At 43.6% G+C, this 12,818-nt stretch overlaps 1 protein-coding gene across 1 annotated transcript; it reads right to left on the bottom strand.

The window, feature by feature from the left end:
• Positions 1 to 10,667: 10,667 nt before the first annotated feature.
• Positions 10,668 to 11,891, bottom strand: ZNF488 (zinc finger protein 488). Its single transcript, XM_054982314.1, has one exon. It carries the CDS (start codon positions 11,889 to 11,891, stop codon positions 10,863 to 10,865), a length of 1,029 nt encoding a protein of 342 aa, XP_054838289.1. The 3' UTR covers positions 10,668 to 10,862.
• Positions 11,892 to 12,818: the final 927 nt, after the last annotated feature.

Here is a 12,818-nt window from a genome sequence, read left to right as displayed (position 1 = left end):
CAGGCAGATAACACAGCACGGTGTTATTTGGTTAATTTAACTTATAGTCCTTATAGTCAGTCGGACCATTGGTCCATCAAGGTCAGTATTGTCTACTCAGACTGGCAGTGGCTGTCCAAGCAGAGATCTTTCACGTCACTTACTACCTGAACCTTTTATCTGGAGATGCCAGGGATTGAACTTGAGACCTTCTGCATGCCAAGCAAATACTCTACCGCTGAGCCACGGCCCCTTCCCCTAATCTGAATCTCACTGGCCAGATTCCATATCCTAAGCAAGATATGAAAGTGACAATTGGCAGAATAACGTGTTGTGCTGCCAAATCGCCTCCAACCTATGGAGACCCTATGAATGAAAGACCTCCAAAACCTCCTATCATTAGCAGACTCACTCAGATCTTGCCAACTGGAGGACGTGGCTTCTTTGATTGGGTCCAGACATCTCGTTTTAGGTCTTCCTCTTTTCCTACTGCCTTCCACTTTTCCTAGCATTATTGACTTTTCCAGAGAATCTTGTCTTCTCATGATGGAACCAAAGTATGATAACCTTAGATAGCAGAACAGTATATCTCTTTACCTATTTCATGTATACACTGATTTTCTCGCCAATGGGTGAACCAAAGTGACTTATATCTGTCTCCTCGCCTCCATTTTATCCCCGCAATAACCCACATAGCTGAGAGCTATGCTACAAGAGACGAATTACACGAGGACAAGCACATGAAAGGAGTCGCAACGTTATCTGGGAAGGTCAGTTTTTAAAGAGATCGGAAGGCTTTGTCAATTTCCGCTCTCTGCAGAGCCAGGGAGAGCTGCTCAGAGGGTTTGCTAATTTCCTCTTTGCCTCCTGAAGGGTCTGTCAGTTTCACCTCCCCTTCTAGGAGGGGAAGAGGAAATAAACCCTCTGAGGAGGGATCTTTGCTGGCTCTGTAGAGAGAGGAAATTGACAAAGCCTTCCGATCTCTTTTAAAACTCAGCTTCTCGGCTAACATTGCGACTCCCTTCACATGCTTGTTCTTGTATAATTCGTCTCCTGTAGGTTAGCTCTGAGTGTGTGTGACTGGCTGAGTGCATCTCACTGGTCCAAGGTCACCCAGCAAGCTTCGATGGCAGAGTGGGGACTCGAACCTGGCTCTCCCAGATAATTGCACAGCACTTTAACCATTGCATCACACTGCTACTCTAAACTGTAGCAGTGCTGGTTCTGTCAGAGGTAAGATTTAAGGATTGAAGCTGGAAAGTAAAAGGTTAGAATAAAGTACAAGTAGGTTTTCAAAGGCAGTTGGCCGCTCTCCTCTGCTCTCAGTCCTGGATATTGGTTGACTATTGAAAACACTTCAGTATATGCTAGACCTCAAACTGATTGGACTGACCATTACCCAGTTCCTCGATGCATAATGCCCTCTTGTTGGATTTTTAAATAAATAAAGTACGGCAGAATAACGCAGCATCAGATACATGTGTGCTCAACTTCTAAGAAAAAGAAGGTTTACTTCAAAAATTAGGGGGAAAGTGTTACACGGGAAAAAATGAAGAGAGCTGTGGTTCTTGAAAGCTCATGCTACAATAAAGTTGGTTAATTTTAAAAGTGAAGAGCCATGTAGTGCAGAGTGGTAAGCGGCAGTGCTGCAGCCCAAGCTCTGCTCACGACCTGAGTTCGATCCCAGTGGAAGCTGGGTTCATGTAGCCGGCTCAAGGTTGACTCAGCCTTCCATCCTTCCAAGGTCGGTAAAATGAGTACCCAGTTTCCTGGGGGTAAAGTGTAGATGACTGGGGAAGGCAATGGCAAACCACCCCGTAAAAAGTCTGCCATGAAAACGTTGTGATGTGACATCCCCCCCATGGGTCAGTAATGACTCAGTGCTTGCACAGGGGACTACCTTTACCTTTACCTAGTCTTAAAGGTGCTACTGGACTCTTTACTAATATGAAAAAAACAACCAGTTTAACTAACTCTAATATGCTCCATCTTGTTTCTTTGTTCCCTCTCTTCTTTCTCTCTTTCTTTTGGAGATAGCATGAACTATCTCCAAAATATTGATAAGCCAATAGTCAATCTTAAGGTTACCCCATTAAGAATTAAACCTCCCCCTTTTTGGTGAGAAGAGTCTACTCCACACCTACTGCACACCCCTACGCTAAACTTGCTATCATTAGAAAAGAGCAAGAGTCCAGTCGCACCTATAAGACTAACCAAATTTGTGGTAGGGTATGAGCTTTCATGAGCCACAGGTATCTGAAGAAGCAAGCTGTGGCTCACGAAAGCTCATACCCTACCACGAATTTGGTTAGTCTTATAGGTGTTACTGGGCTCTAGCTCTTTTCTACTGCTGCAGACTAACACGGCTACCCATCTTGATCTTGCTATCATTAGTTTGCAGAAACTTCCACTTAACCCTTTCATGAGAGAAGGCATGACTCTTGCAAGACCCAACACCTCTGAACTAGAGGCTGTCAATTTGGCATGCAGAACGTTCCTGGTTCAGCCCTTGGCCGTTGCAGCCAAATGGCTCAGATCATAGGTGATGTGAAAGCCCTTGACCCAAGCTAGGGTCGCCAACTTCCAGGTGGTGAAATGTAAAAAGGAGGGGGAAACCCCGGGAGGCAAATTGGCAATTGTATAGTAGCTGAAGTCTTTAGCAGCCGTTAATTGAACTGTATTAACTAGGGGGGCGTCCACTACTTTATTTTTGATTCTAGACCTATGTTCTTTTTTCTGGTCTTTGATGGTCTAGTAGTGCTTCCAAGGACACTGTACAATATACTCAAAGTTGGAGTAGAACCGTTCTCACACATCTGGAAGAATCAAATCATAGAAAAATTAAATAACTATTAAAAATTAAATACAGAACTATAAGTTCTGTAAGGACTAGTAACTTACTTGCATTTAAATTGTGTACGTTGTCATGATCTCTGCTACATTTTGTTTGTCTAAAGTTGTTAATACAGTTCAATTAATGGCACTGCCACCCATAATGAAATGAAGAGTGCCCTCAAGTCATAGCTGACTTATGGCGACCCCTGGTGGGGCTTTCATGGCGAGAGACGAACAGAGGTGGTTTGCCATTCCCTGCCTCTGCAACTCTGGTCTTCGTTGGAGGTCTCCCATCCAATTACTAACCAAGGCCGACCCTGCTTAGTTTCTGAGATGAGATCAGGCTCACCTGGACTATCCAGGTCAGGGTGCTCAAAGCCATATTCTTATCGTATGTCCAGTTACTAACTTTGTGGATTCCAATTCACAATTAAGAAGCCACTAATTTTACATTTGTTTAGTACTCTTTAGATGTGGTGGTGGAGGAAAGTGCCCTCAAGTCATAGCTGACTTATGGCAACCCCTGGTGGGGTTTTCATGGCAAGAGACTATCAGAGGTGGTTTGCCACAACCCTGGTCTTCATTGGAAGTCTCCCATCCAGTTACTAGCCAAGGCTGACCCTGCTTAGCTTCTGAGATCTGACGAGATCAGGCTCTCTTGAGCTATACAGGCAGGCTGGATGGAGTCTTGAGCGCAGCTTTGCCACATAATCATGCAGGGCTTGGCCACTCATGCTGATTGGTTGCCCTACACAGCCACCACTTTGGCAAGCAAGCACCCCACGCGATTGCCCCAGCAGCCTTCTCTATTCCCACCCCCCATGCAAGCAGCTTGGCTGATCAAAAGCCAACTATTATCTGGGGACGTGTGGGTGCAGAGGTCCTTCCCCTGTAAATCTATGGAGCCACCCCCTAAGCCCCCTTCCCATGTGAGATACATGCAGAAGACCACTGGGGTAAAAAGCAGAGGGTGGGAATGGAGCCCGTTGTGTCTGAAGCCCTGTTCACAAGTTACAGTGAACACATGAACAATCCTTAAAGCGCATGCTTGATTTTTCTTTCTTTCTACCTGCACTGGGTAATTGTCATGTTACATTCAGTTAAACTACGATCAGGGACCACCGGATATGAGTCCAGAAACTATAAACAATACCGGTGTACAGGAACGGCAAGGTTCCACAATCTCTTGAGAAACGTTTTGAATATTTTTTAGTATTTTAAAGTGCAAAATGCTAATATAGTGCATACAGTAAATAATACAATTAAGAACAATCAACATGCAAACCAATCCAACTGGTAAAGTGCAATCATAAACATGTAAGTCCAACTGGTAAAGTTCAACAGTCCATGAGCATGTAAGGGAGAAAATTCCCAGTATATTGCACAATTGCCAAAGAAGTGGCCTCCAAATCCAATAGTCCAGCGTAGATGCTGTAGCTGAGCATTTCGTCAGTCTACGGGTTTTAGCCAGCAAATTTCCAATACCCATTTCGTAATTCCAACTTCCTCATAGGCAATAATATCTATTGGACTGTAAAGAGATTTGTACAAGTGTTTTTGTTAAAAAAATTACAAATTATACAAATTTTTAAAAAAATCAAAATTGCAATACTCACTGGTCACCAAAATTTTCTTAAGCTCATGGGTCAGTTGGTCGAGGAAGTTGGAATTACGAAACGGGTATTGGAAATTTGCATGTTGATTGTTCTTAATTGTATTATTTATTGTATGCACTTTATCAGCACTTTGCACTTTAAAATACTAAAAAATATTCAAGAAGTTTCTCAAGAGATTGTGGAACCTTGTCGTTCCTGTACACCGGATTTGTTTATAGTTTATGTTACATTCAGGGCCTGTTTGGATGCATACAGGATTCAAACCGCGCGTTTCAAACGAGGCTGGACCCTACTCTCATTTATAAACGGCACGCCTTGGCTCTTTCTTACCAACAGATGTGTGCAGGTTCCTGCATTCTGTATAGCCTTTCATATGTTTATGGGGCAACATCAGGGACGCTGAAAGCAAGTCAGATGAATGGAGCTGCCAACTTTCTTGTTCTAGCAATAAAGAACAATAATCGTGACAACCTAACGAAATAAACACTTAGAACAATTGCAAAAATATTCTTATTATTACGTAGTTCCATTTGCCATTCAATATATATCGATACACACAGTCTTCATAAACAGACCTATACATAAAGTGCTTGTGCAAAGCAATCATGATACTACCTATAAACAGTTGATACTTCTAAAGTCCTTTAGTATTCCTTAAGATCACTCAAAAAGTTCATAGGATCAAATTCAAGTATAGGTATTGGATGGAATTTATACCATCTAACGGGCAGACTGGATTGTTTGGATTGTTACCCAAATTCAATAGACTTGAGTTTGATCCTGTTAACTTTTTGAGTGATCTTAAGGAATACTAATGGACTTTAAAAGTATCTATTGTTTATAGGTAGTATCATCAATTGCTTTGCATTAGCACTTCATGTATAGGTCTGTATATGAAGACTGTGTGTATTGATATATATTGAACGGCAAATTGAACTATGTAATAACAATAAGAATATTTTTGCAATTGTTCTAAGTGTTTATTTCGTTAGGTTGTCACGATCATTGTTCTTTATTGCTCTCTCTTTTCGTGATTCTCTGCAATTGGTAACTTTCTTGTTCCAGCAAGGCTCTGGTGCCTTTGCAAGCTACAATGACAGACAGCCAAGCAGAGTTCTCCCGCTCAGCGCTTGCCCGTGAGAAGGACAACCTGCTTGTTTGGACAGCTGTCTGCTGAGCCACTTGCGACAGTGCAGGAATAAGGCTAGAACAGGAGGGTTGGCAACTCTATAGCACAGCAGCTGGGTGCAACCTCAGCAGATAGTTGGCCTGGCATTAGAAACCGGAGTCCTGCCTGGCCTCTCCCCCTATGGGATGCTCATCTGCAAAGGTCCAAAGAGACCCAACAACAGCGGAGTAAGAGGGCTCCAAGGATCTGGATCATATGATAATTCTGGTAGGGTCTTATTCTTTTACTGTGTGCTGGGGAATGTGTGTGTCTCTGCAACTATGCTGGGTCACCTTCCTCTTGCTCTCATAGCCCCATCTTTAATATTTACCTTCAGCCTTACTGAAAGCACTTTTATAATAAACATCCAAATAACCCAGTGGTTTTGCGGTAGCCGAAACACAACAGGGAAAAGGAAATGCGCATGCCCCGCTGTTCGGACTCCTGCCACATCTCTAAGATGACCACATCTGCTCAGTCTCTCAAATGTGCAGCCCTTTTCAAAGGTTGATCCTTGGGTTAATGCCTAACAGGTGTTTCTGCTTACATCAGTGCATACAATTCTTTAGCAAACCTATACAAATAAACAATGCCGCTTCCGTTCATTTCACTTTTTTATTTCTTTAGAAATGTGTCCACAGGGTTTGGTTTCCAGAATTATATAGCAGGCTTGAGCTCCAGCAATTATGGTTCTGATACGTTAGAAATGACTCTGTATGAAAATGAAATCCTGCCCTCAAGTCAGAGGCGACTTATGGCGACCCCTGCTGGGGTCTTCACGACAAAAGACTACAGCTGATTCCACACACATTGGATAATGCACTTCCAATCCTTTTCAGAGATCATTCGGAACTGAATTTTTCGAGCGTGAAACAAAAAATCCACTTCCAAGCGATAGCTAAAGTGCATTGAAAGTGCATTATCCAATGTGTGTGGAATCAGCCTACGAGAGGCGGTTTGCCATTGCCTGCCTCTGCAACCCTGGTCTTTGTTGGAGGTCTCCCATCCAATTACTAACCAAGGCTGACCCTGCTTAGCTTTTGAGATCTGAAGAGATCAGGCTCACTTGGGCTAGGACTGTATATAACTACCTCTTAATAGACGATATTCATTTAAGAGGAAAGCCAGTGGAAGAGGAGGAGTCATGCCTCAATGGTAGAACATCTGCTTGGCATGCAGAAGGTTGCTGGTTCAATCCCCAGCATCTCCGCCTAAAAAGGAACTGGTAGCAGGGGATGTGAAGGACTGCTACCTGAGACCTTGGAGAGCTGCCAGTCTGAGTAGATAATACGGACCTTGATGGACCAATCTGACTTTGTAGAAGGCGTTTTCATGTGCTCCTGTGTACTCAAACAGCCAGACACCTATATCCCCCTGCAACTGCGGAATTGTAGGCCTAATTATGGGAAATTACAACTGAAGTCTAGAAGCACCCTAAAGACTAACAACCTTTTTTCTCAGCATGCGTGATTACGAGTCACAGCACGCTCCTTTAGATGCCTATTGGAAAGGAAACATTCTGCAGACATTTATAGGTAAATTATTGAATTGGGGTGGGGGAAATCAAGCAGAGAGAAGCTTGGCCTGAATAAATCTTTCAGGTCTGATTTCCTGTGTAACGGACTACAAGGGATTAGTTTGTTACACATTATGGATGATGTATTGTCGAAGGCTTTCACAGCTGGAGAACGATGGTTGTTGTGGGTTTTCCGGGCTGTATTGCCGTGGTCTTGGCATTGTAGTTCCTGACGTTTCGCCAGCAGCTGTGGCTGGCATCTTCAGAGGTGTAGCACCAAAAGACAGAGATCTCTCAGTGTCACAGTGAGACAGTGAGACACTGCTTTTATGAGTTCCCTGTGACACTGAGAGATCTCTGTCTTTTGGTGCTACACCTCTGAAGATGCCAGCCACAGCTGCTGGCGAAACGTCAGGAACTACAATGCCAAGACCACGGCAATACAGCCCGGAAAACCCACAACAACCAACATTATGGATGGCGAGAGAGGCCAGCCTCTCATTGGCTGCTAAGAAACAAAGTAGGATAAATACAACTAATTAGGAAGAAGCAAGTCTGAAGCATAAGGAATATTAATTAAGAGCAGTAAAGGGGTGTTGGGGCCGAAGTGCATCAGAGAAAAGGATATGGGCTTGCCCCAATTAGTAAACAGGTCCTCCTGGTCAGCTATCAGAAAAAGTAAAGAAATCCAAGTTTATTTTTAGACTAAGGGAAGAGGTAGCATTCGATTGCTTGGTGAGTTCTAATTCGGCACGGTCATGTTGTGTTCTCTCTTTGATTATTTTTTGCAGAATAACGGTGTTCAGATCAGCCACGGATATGTCCAGGGAGATGAAAATGCCCCCCTGCCAATTTCTGAATATGGCTGCCAGCTCCAGATTGGGAAATTCTTTGGTGGGCTTTGGGAGGGGCTTCAGCAGGGTACAATGCCACAGAGTCCACCCTTCCAGGCTTCCATTTCCTCCCGGGGATTGTAGCCTGGAGAGAGATCAGTTGCCATTCCAGAAGGCCTCCAGGCCCTACCTGGAGATTGGCAGCCCTATTTCTAATGGTTGTGCTTTCTTGTGTTAGGTTTGCGCTCATAGTTTCTCTCTCAGTTTCCAGCTCAGACAGCAGAAGCACTCTAGTGGCACATGATGTCACATAATTAGATGATGCGCAAATGGATGAGCTAAGGACGCCGGGCGTCCCACTGAGGTAGGAGCCTCTCCTGGCAGCCCTGCTGCTGTTATGAGCAGCAGTAAAAGATTTTTTTTAAAAAAAACCCTCAGTGTAGTGTGCACCACAACGTCACTTCTGGGAAAAATAAGTGACATCATAGCACAGACAACAACGCTCCCTGCTTTCGATGGGGTGCTTTATGGCCTGTTGCTACAAGTAAAGTAGTAAAGAGCCCAGTAACACCTTTAAGACTAACCAACTTTATTGTAGCATAAGCCTCTGACAAAGAGACCTGTGGCTCTCGAAAGCTTATGCTACAATAAAGTTGGTTAGTCTTAAAAGGTGCTACTGGACTCTTTACTATTTTGCAACTACAGACTAACATGGCTAACTCCTCTGGATCTTGCTTCTAGTATGCTCCTACTACATAGTTTTGTGTTAATAATATGTCATATTAATAAGTGTACGCTTTGTTTCAGCATTTCAGCATAATGTTGTCTGTTATCCAATATTGTTAACAATATTGTTCTCCAATATTGTATTGGATACAATACAATACAATATTGTATTGTTATACAATATTGTTATCCAATATTGTATGTTGTTATCCAATATTGTACATTGAATGTCAAAGTCAGTGGTTTTACTGACTTAAACTTTGTAATCCTCCTCAAGTCTCAGTGAGAAATGTGGAGTATAAATGATGTAAGTAAATAATGATTAAATAAATAATGCCCCCTCCATATACCCACCTCTGAAGCTCCCACTGGCGACCCTAGGATAAGCCTTACAATGGTGTAGCTGAGAGCTAGTTTGGTGTAGTCGTTAAGAGCGGCAGGACTCTAATCTGGAGAGCCAGGTTTGATTTCCCACTCCTCCGCTTGAAGCCAGCTGGGTGACCTTGGGTCAGTCACAGCTCTCTCTGAGCTCTCTCAGACCCACCCACCTCACAGGGTGATTGTTGTGAGGATAATAATAACACACTTTGTAAACCGCTCTGAGTGGGTATTTAGTTGTCCTGAAGAGCACTATATAAATCAAATGTTGTTGTTATTGGGTCCTACAACAGTGTTGCTGTAGTGTATATAGCAACAAAGTTGGCATCTAGGGTTTATGTCTCTGTGGGTAGACCACTGTTGTTGCCGAGAAGCTGTTTTAAGTGGAGTCCTTGTCTGAAAAGGAGTTAATAACAATGTCTCCCTATTTTATTTACAGTAATTGCATAATTTAACAGAACTATACCACATGTAACCAGTTCTAGGAAAAATTATTTTGCAGGCGTCATATATGCTCCAAAGTCCATACATAAAGTGTCCAGTGCTTCAAGTGCTCTATTAATATTGCAACAGGTATTAAAGTGCAAATGCTTCCTAGCACCATGTACACATTAATTATTTCATACAAGCTCGCCTTATATTCCAACTGGAGTTGGGTATAGTCCAAGATTTGGTTCCAATAAACTGTGTAGTTCACAGATTACAAGTAGACCTTTGCGTGTATTCTTTAGGTGTACATTGATAATTCTGTGACATCATTATTCTAACGGAAGGTCCAGATCACCATTGTATCCGTTTCCAAACTCTTTCTCAAAGAACACAGTTGTCAAAGTTTCATGCAGCTACCACTCCATATTAGTCATCAGTTTTCCAATTTTCACCATTGGAAAACTGATGACTAATATGGAGTGGTAGCTGCATGAAACTTTGACAACTGTGTTCTTTGAGAAAGAGTTTGGAAACGGATACAATGGTGATCTGGACCTTCCGTTAGAATAATGATGTCACAGAATTATCAATGTACACCTAAAGAATACACGCAAAGGTCTACTTGTAATCTGTGAACTACACAGTTTATTGGAACCAAATCTTGGACTATACCCAACTCCAGTTGGAATATAAGGCGAGCTTGTATGAAATAATTAATGTGTACATGGTGCTAGGAAGCATTTGCACTTTAATACCTGTTGCAATATTAATAGAGCACTTGAAGCACTGGACACTTTATGTATGGACTTTGGAGCATATATGACGCCTGCAAAATAATTTTTCCTAGAACTGGTTACATGTGGTATAGTTCTGTTAAATTATGCAATTACTGTAAATAAAATAGGGAGACATTGTTATTGCACGGGAAATTGTGTTTTGTTGCTGCCATACTTACCGTGTTGCTCCATATTTTGTGCTGAAAAGGAGTTAAGGCCTGCCACCCAAAGCCTGGGAAAGAGAAATACAGGTGCATCTATCCCACCTTATTGTACCTTGTTTATTTGTACCTGATGTGTTTGGAACCTCTGACTTCTCTCGTCAATCATTACAACATAATCCATTCCAATCCTTTACAAAGAGAATCACTCATGAAAGATTTATGATAGAATTCACTCCAAGCTCTTCCTGCCCCTTCCCTTTCCCCCCTCCTCTTCTTCAATTTTCCTTAAATAAATGTGGACAATCCTTTCTCTTCATCGCCTCCGTAGAAGCGAGCTCTGACCCATGAAAATTCATGCTGGAATAAATGTTGTTCGTCTTTAAGGCGCTCGTCATCTGTTGCAGTTTGCTAGAATTGACTTGACCCAGCTACCCCTCCGGAACTAATTGTGGGAAGTCATGTGGCGAGATAAATGATGCCGTTCCCGGAAATACTCCTGGCAGACTGGGCAGGTCAGGTTTTCTTCCCGCCTCCGTTTGCTCTGAGTCTCAAGAGATGCGCCCTCCTTTTTGTGATGGGAGCGCATATGGAACACAAGGTCAGACGTCATGCGGAAGGAGAGGTTGCATTTGGCACACCAGTTCTGGGCTGCCAGCCCAAAGGAGGCGAAGGTGGGTGGCAAGAGAGCCAAAGAAGAAGAGCGGGAGCCCGAGGCGGGCACGGTCAAGACCTGTCCTCCATTTAGTCGGGGCCACAGTCCTGAGGGACACGGGAAAGGGCCGCTCTGCAGCAAGTGAGAGCCACTTAAGTCGCTGACAAAGACCTTGGAAGTCAAAAGGCTGCTGTAGCACATGACATCAGCAACGTTGATGCAACCCGACAGCTTCCCCGGGCCTTTTACCAGATCGCTTTCGTCACGAGGAGCTGTCACAGCTTTCCTGTCCAGCAGGCACTTGGCTGGCTTTCTGAAAGCGCTCTTTGGCTCCCCTGCCGTTCTGGTGGGCCACACCAAAGAAAACGCACTTCCTGGGGAACTCGGCCCAGGACGGTTTGGGGTCTGCCCTTTGCCAGAGTGAGCTGCTCCGCCTCTCTGTTGCACCTCATCGACGTCCTCAGGTTTCAGCTTCTCTTTTGTCCGTCTCACTTCAGTGAACGCACTATCCTTCTCCTCTAAAGCATTCTTCTTAACAAAAACGTGTTTCCCTGTAAGGAACTTCCAAAGAGGTCCCCCTGCCGTCTGCTGCCCCATTCCTCCGTCCCTGCTCCCAGCATGCTCTTCTTGATGTAGGCAATTCGTTTTCTCCAACAAAACCATTTTCCTACCTTGGTGGCTCTCTGTTTCATTAAAATCCACTCTTCTCTCCCCAGCCAAGCAACTGGAATCATCTTTCCAAGCAGCCATTTTGACCTCTACATCCCTCGCCAAGCTGTGGAAGTTTGTGGGCTGTTCTGCTAATCTCCTTTTCACCATCTTTGGGGTAGACAGGTTTCTCCAGAGCTGGGCGCTCTTCTCCAAGAAGCAAAGGAAGCGGGCGTGCGAGAGAAAGGAATGCTCCCACCGAAAGACTTGCTTGCAGTTTGGACAAGCCATATCTAAGAAGGAAAAAAGGAAAAAACAAACTGTGACAAACTAACTAAAGCAAATCAAGAAGATTCCTTTATGAGTCAAAAACTCTTATTCATAAAGCAATTTTAGTAAAGTGGTACATGTATAACGTGTTGATTACATATAGTAGGCAAAGCATCAAACAATAATCCAAACTTTGAAACAGCCAAAGCGAAAGTGCCGAGTGCTGTAAACAGATTAAATATTTTTTAAAGTGCTAGTGCCAATATTTTAACAACCATTATATATATACAAGGGTCATTTCGTAGAAAAAGAGCTGGAGGAACTCATTAGCACAACTCATTAGCATATGCCACGCCCCTTGACATCACTGGAAATGTGTCATTAGCATAACTGATTTGCATATGCCACACCCCCTGACATCACCTATCCTGGCTGCTTTCGACTCAACTCTGGCCATTCAGGGTCGAAATTGTCCCCAAAATGGCAAAAGGGGCTGAAAAAGGCCCAAAAGGGGCCCAAAATGGTCAGGATTGGGTCGCTGCTGAACAGGGGAGTGATCCACCACCCGTCAGAGGCCCGATCTGGGCCGTTTCGGCCCCAATCCAGGACAAAATGGGCCCAAAATGGCCGAGAGTGGGGTGGGCGGGGCCACCTGACATGTGACCTCTTTGGGGAACTGCCAGAACTGCGTCCCTGTGTGATCCCCCTCGAAATGAGCCCTGTATATATAATACAGTACTACAAATATAATAAATACTGATATCTTTCCAGATGGTGCAATAAAGTCCAAGCAATAAATCCAAAGATATTTCAAAAAGTATCAAATTC

The sequence above is a fragment of the Eublepharis macularius genome, chromosome 6 (genome assembly GCF_028583425.1).
Source record: "Eublepharis macularius isolate TG4126 chromosome 6, MPM_Emac_v1.0, whole genome shotgun sequence".
In the NCBI taxonomy this organism is placed as follows: domain Eukaryota; kingdom Metazoa; phylum Chordata; class Lepidosauria; order Squamata; family Eublepharidae; genus Eublepharis; species Eublepharis macularius.
The sequence above is the reverse complement of the archived record's forward strand: the minus strand, read 5'-3'. Positions and strand labels throughout refer to the sequence as shown.

Coding starts and splice junctions, on each gene's coding strand:
- ZNF488 (XM_054982314.1), bottom strand. CDS start 11,891: ATGGTGAAAAGGAGATTAGCAGAACAGCCCACAAACTTCCACAGCTTG.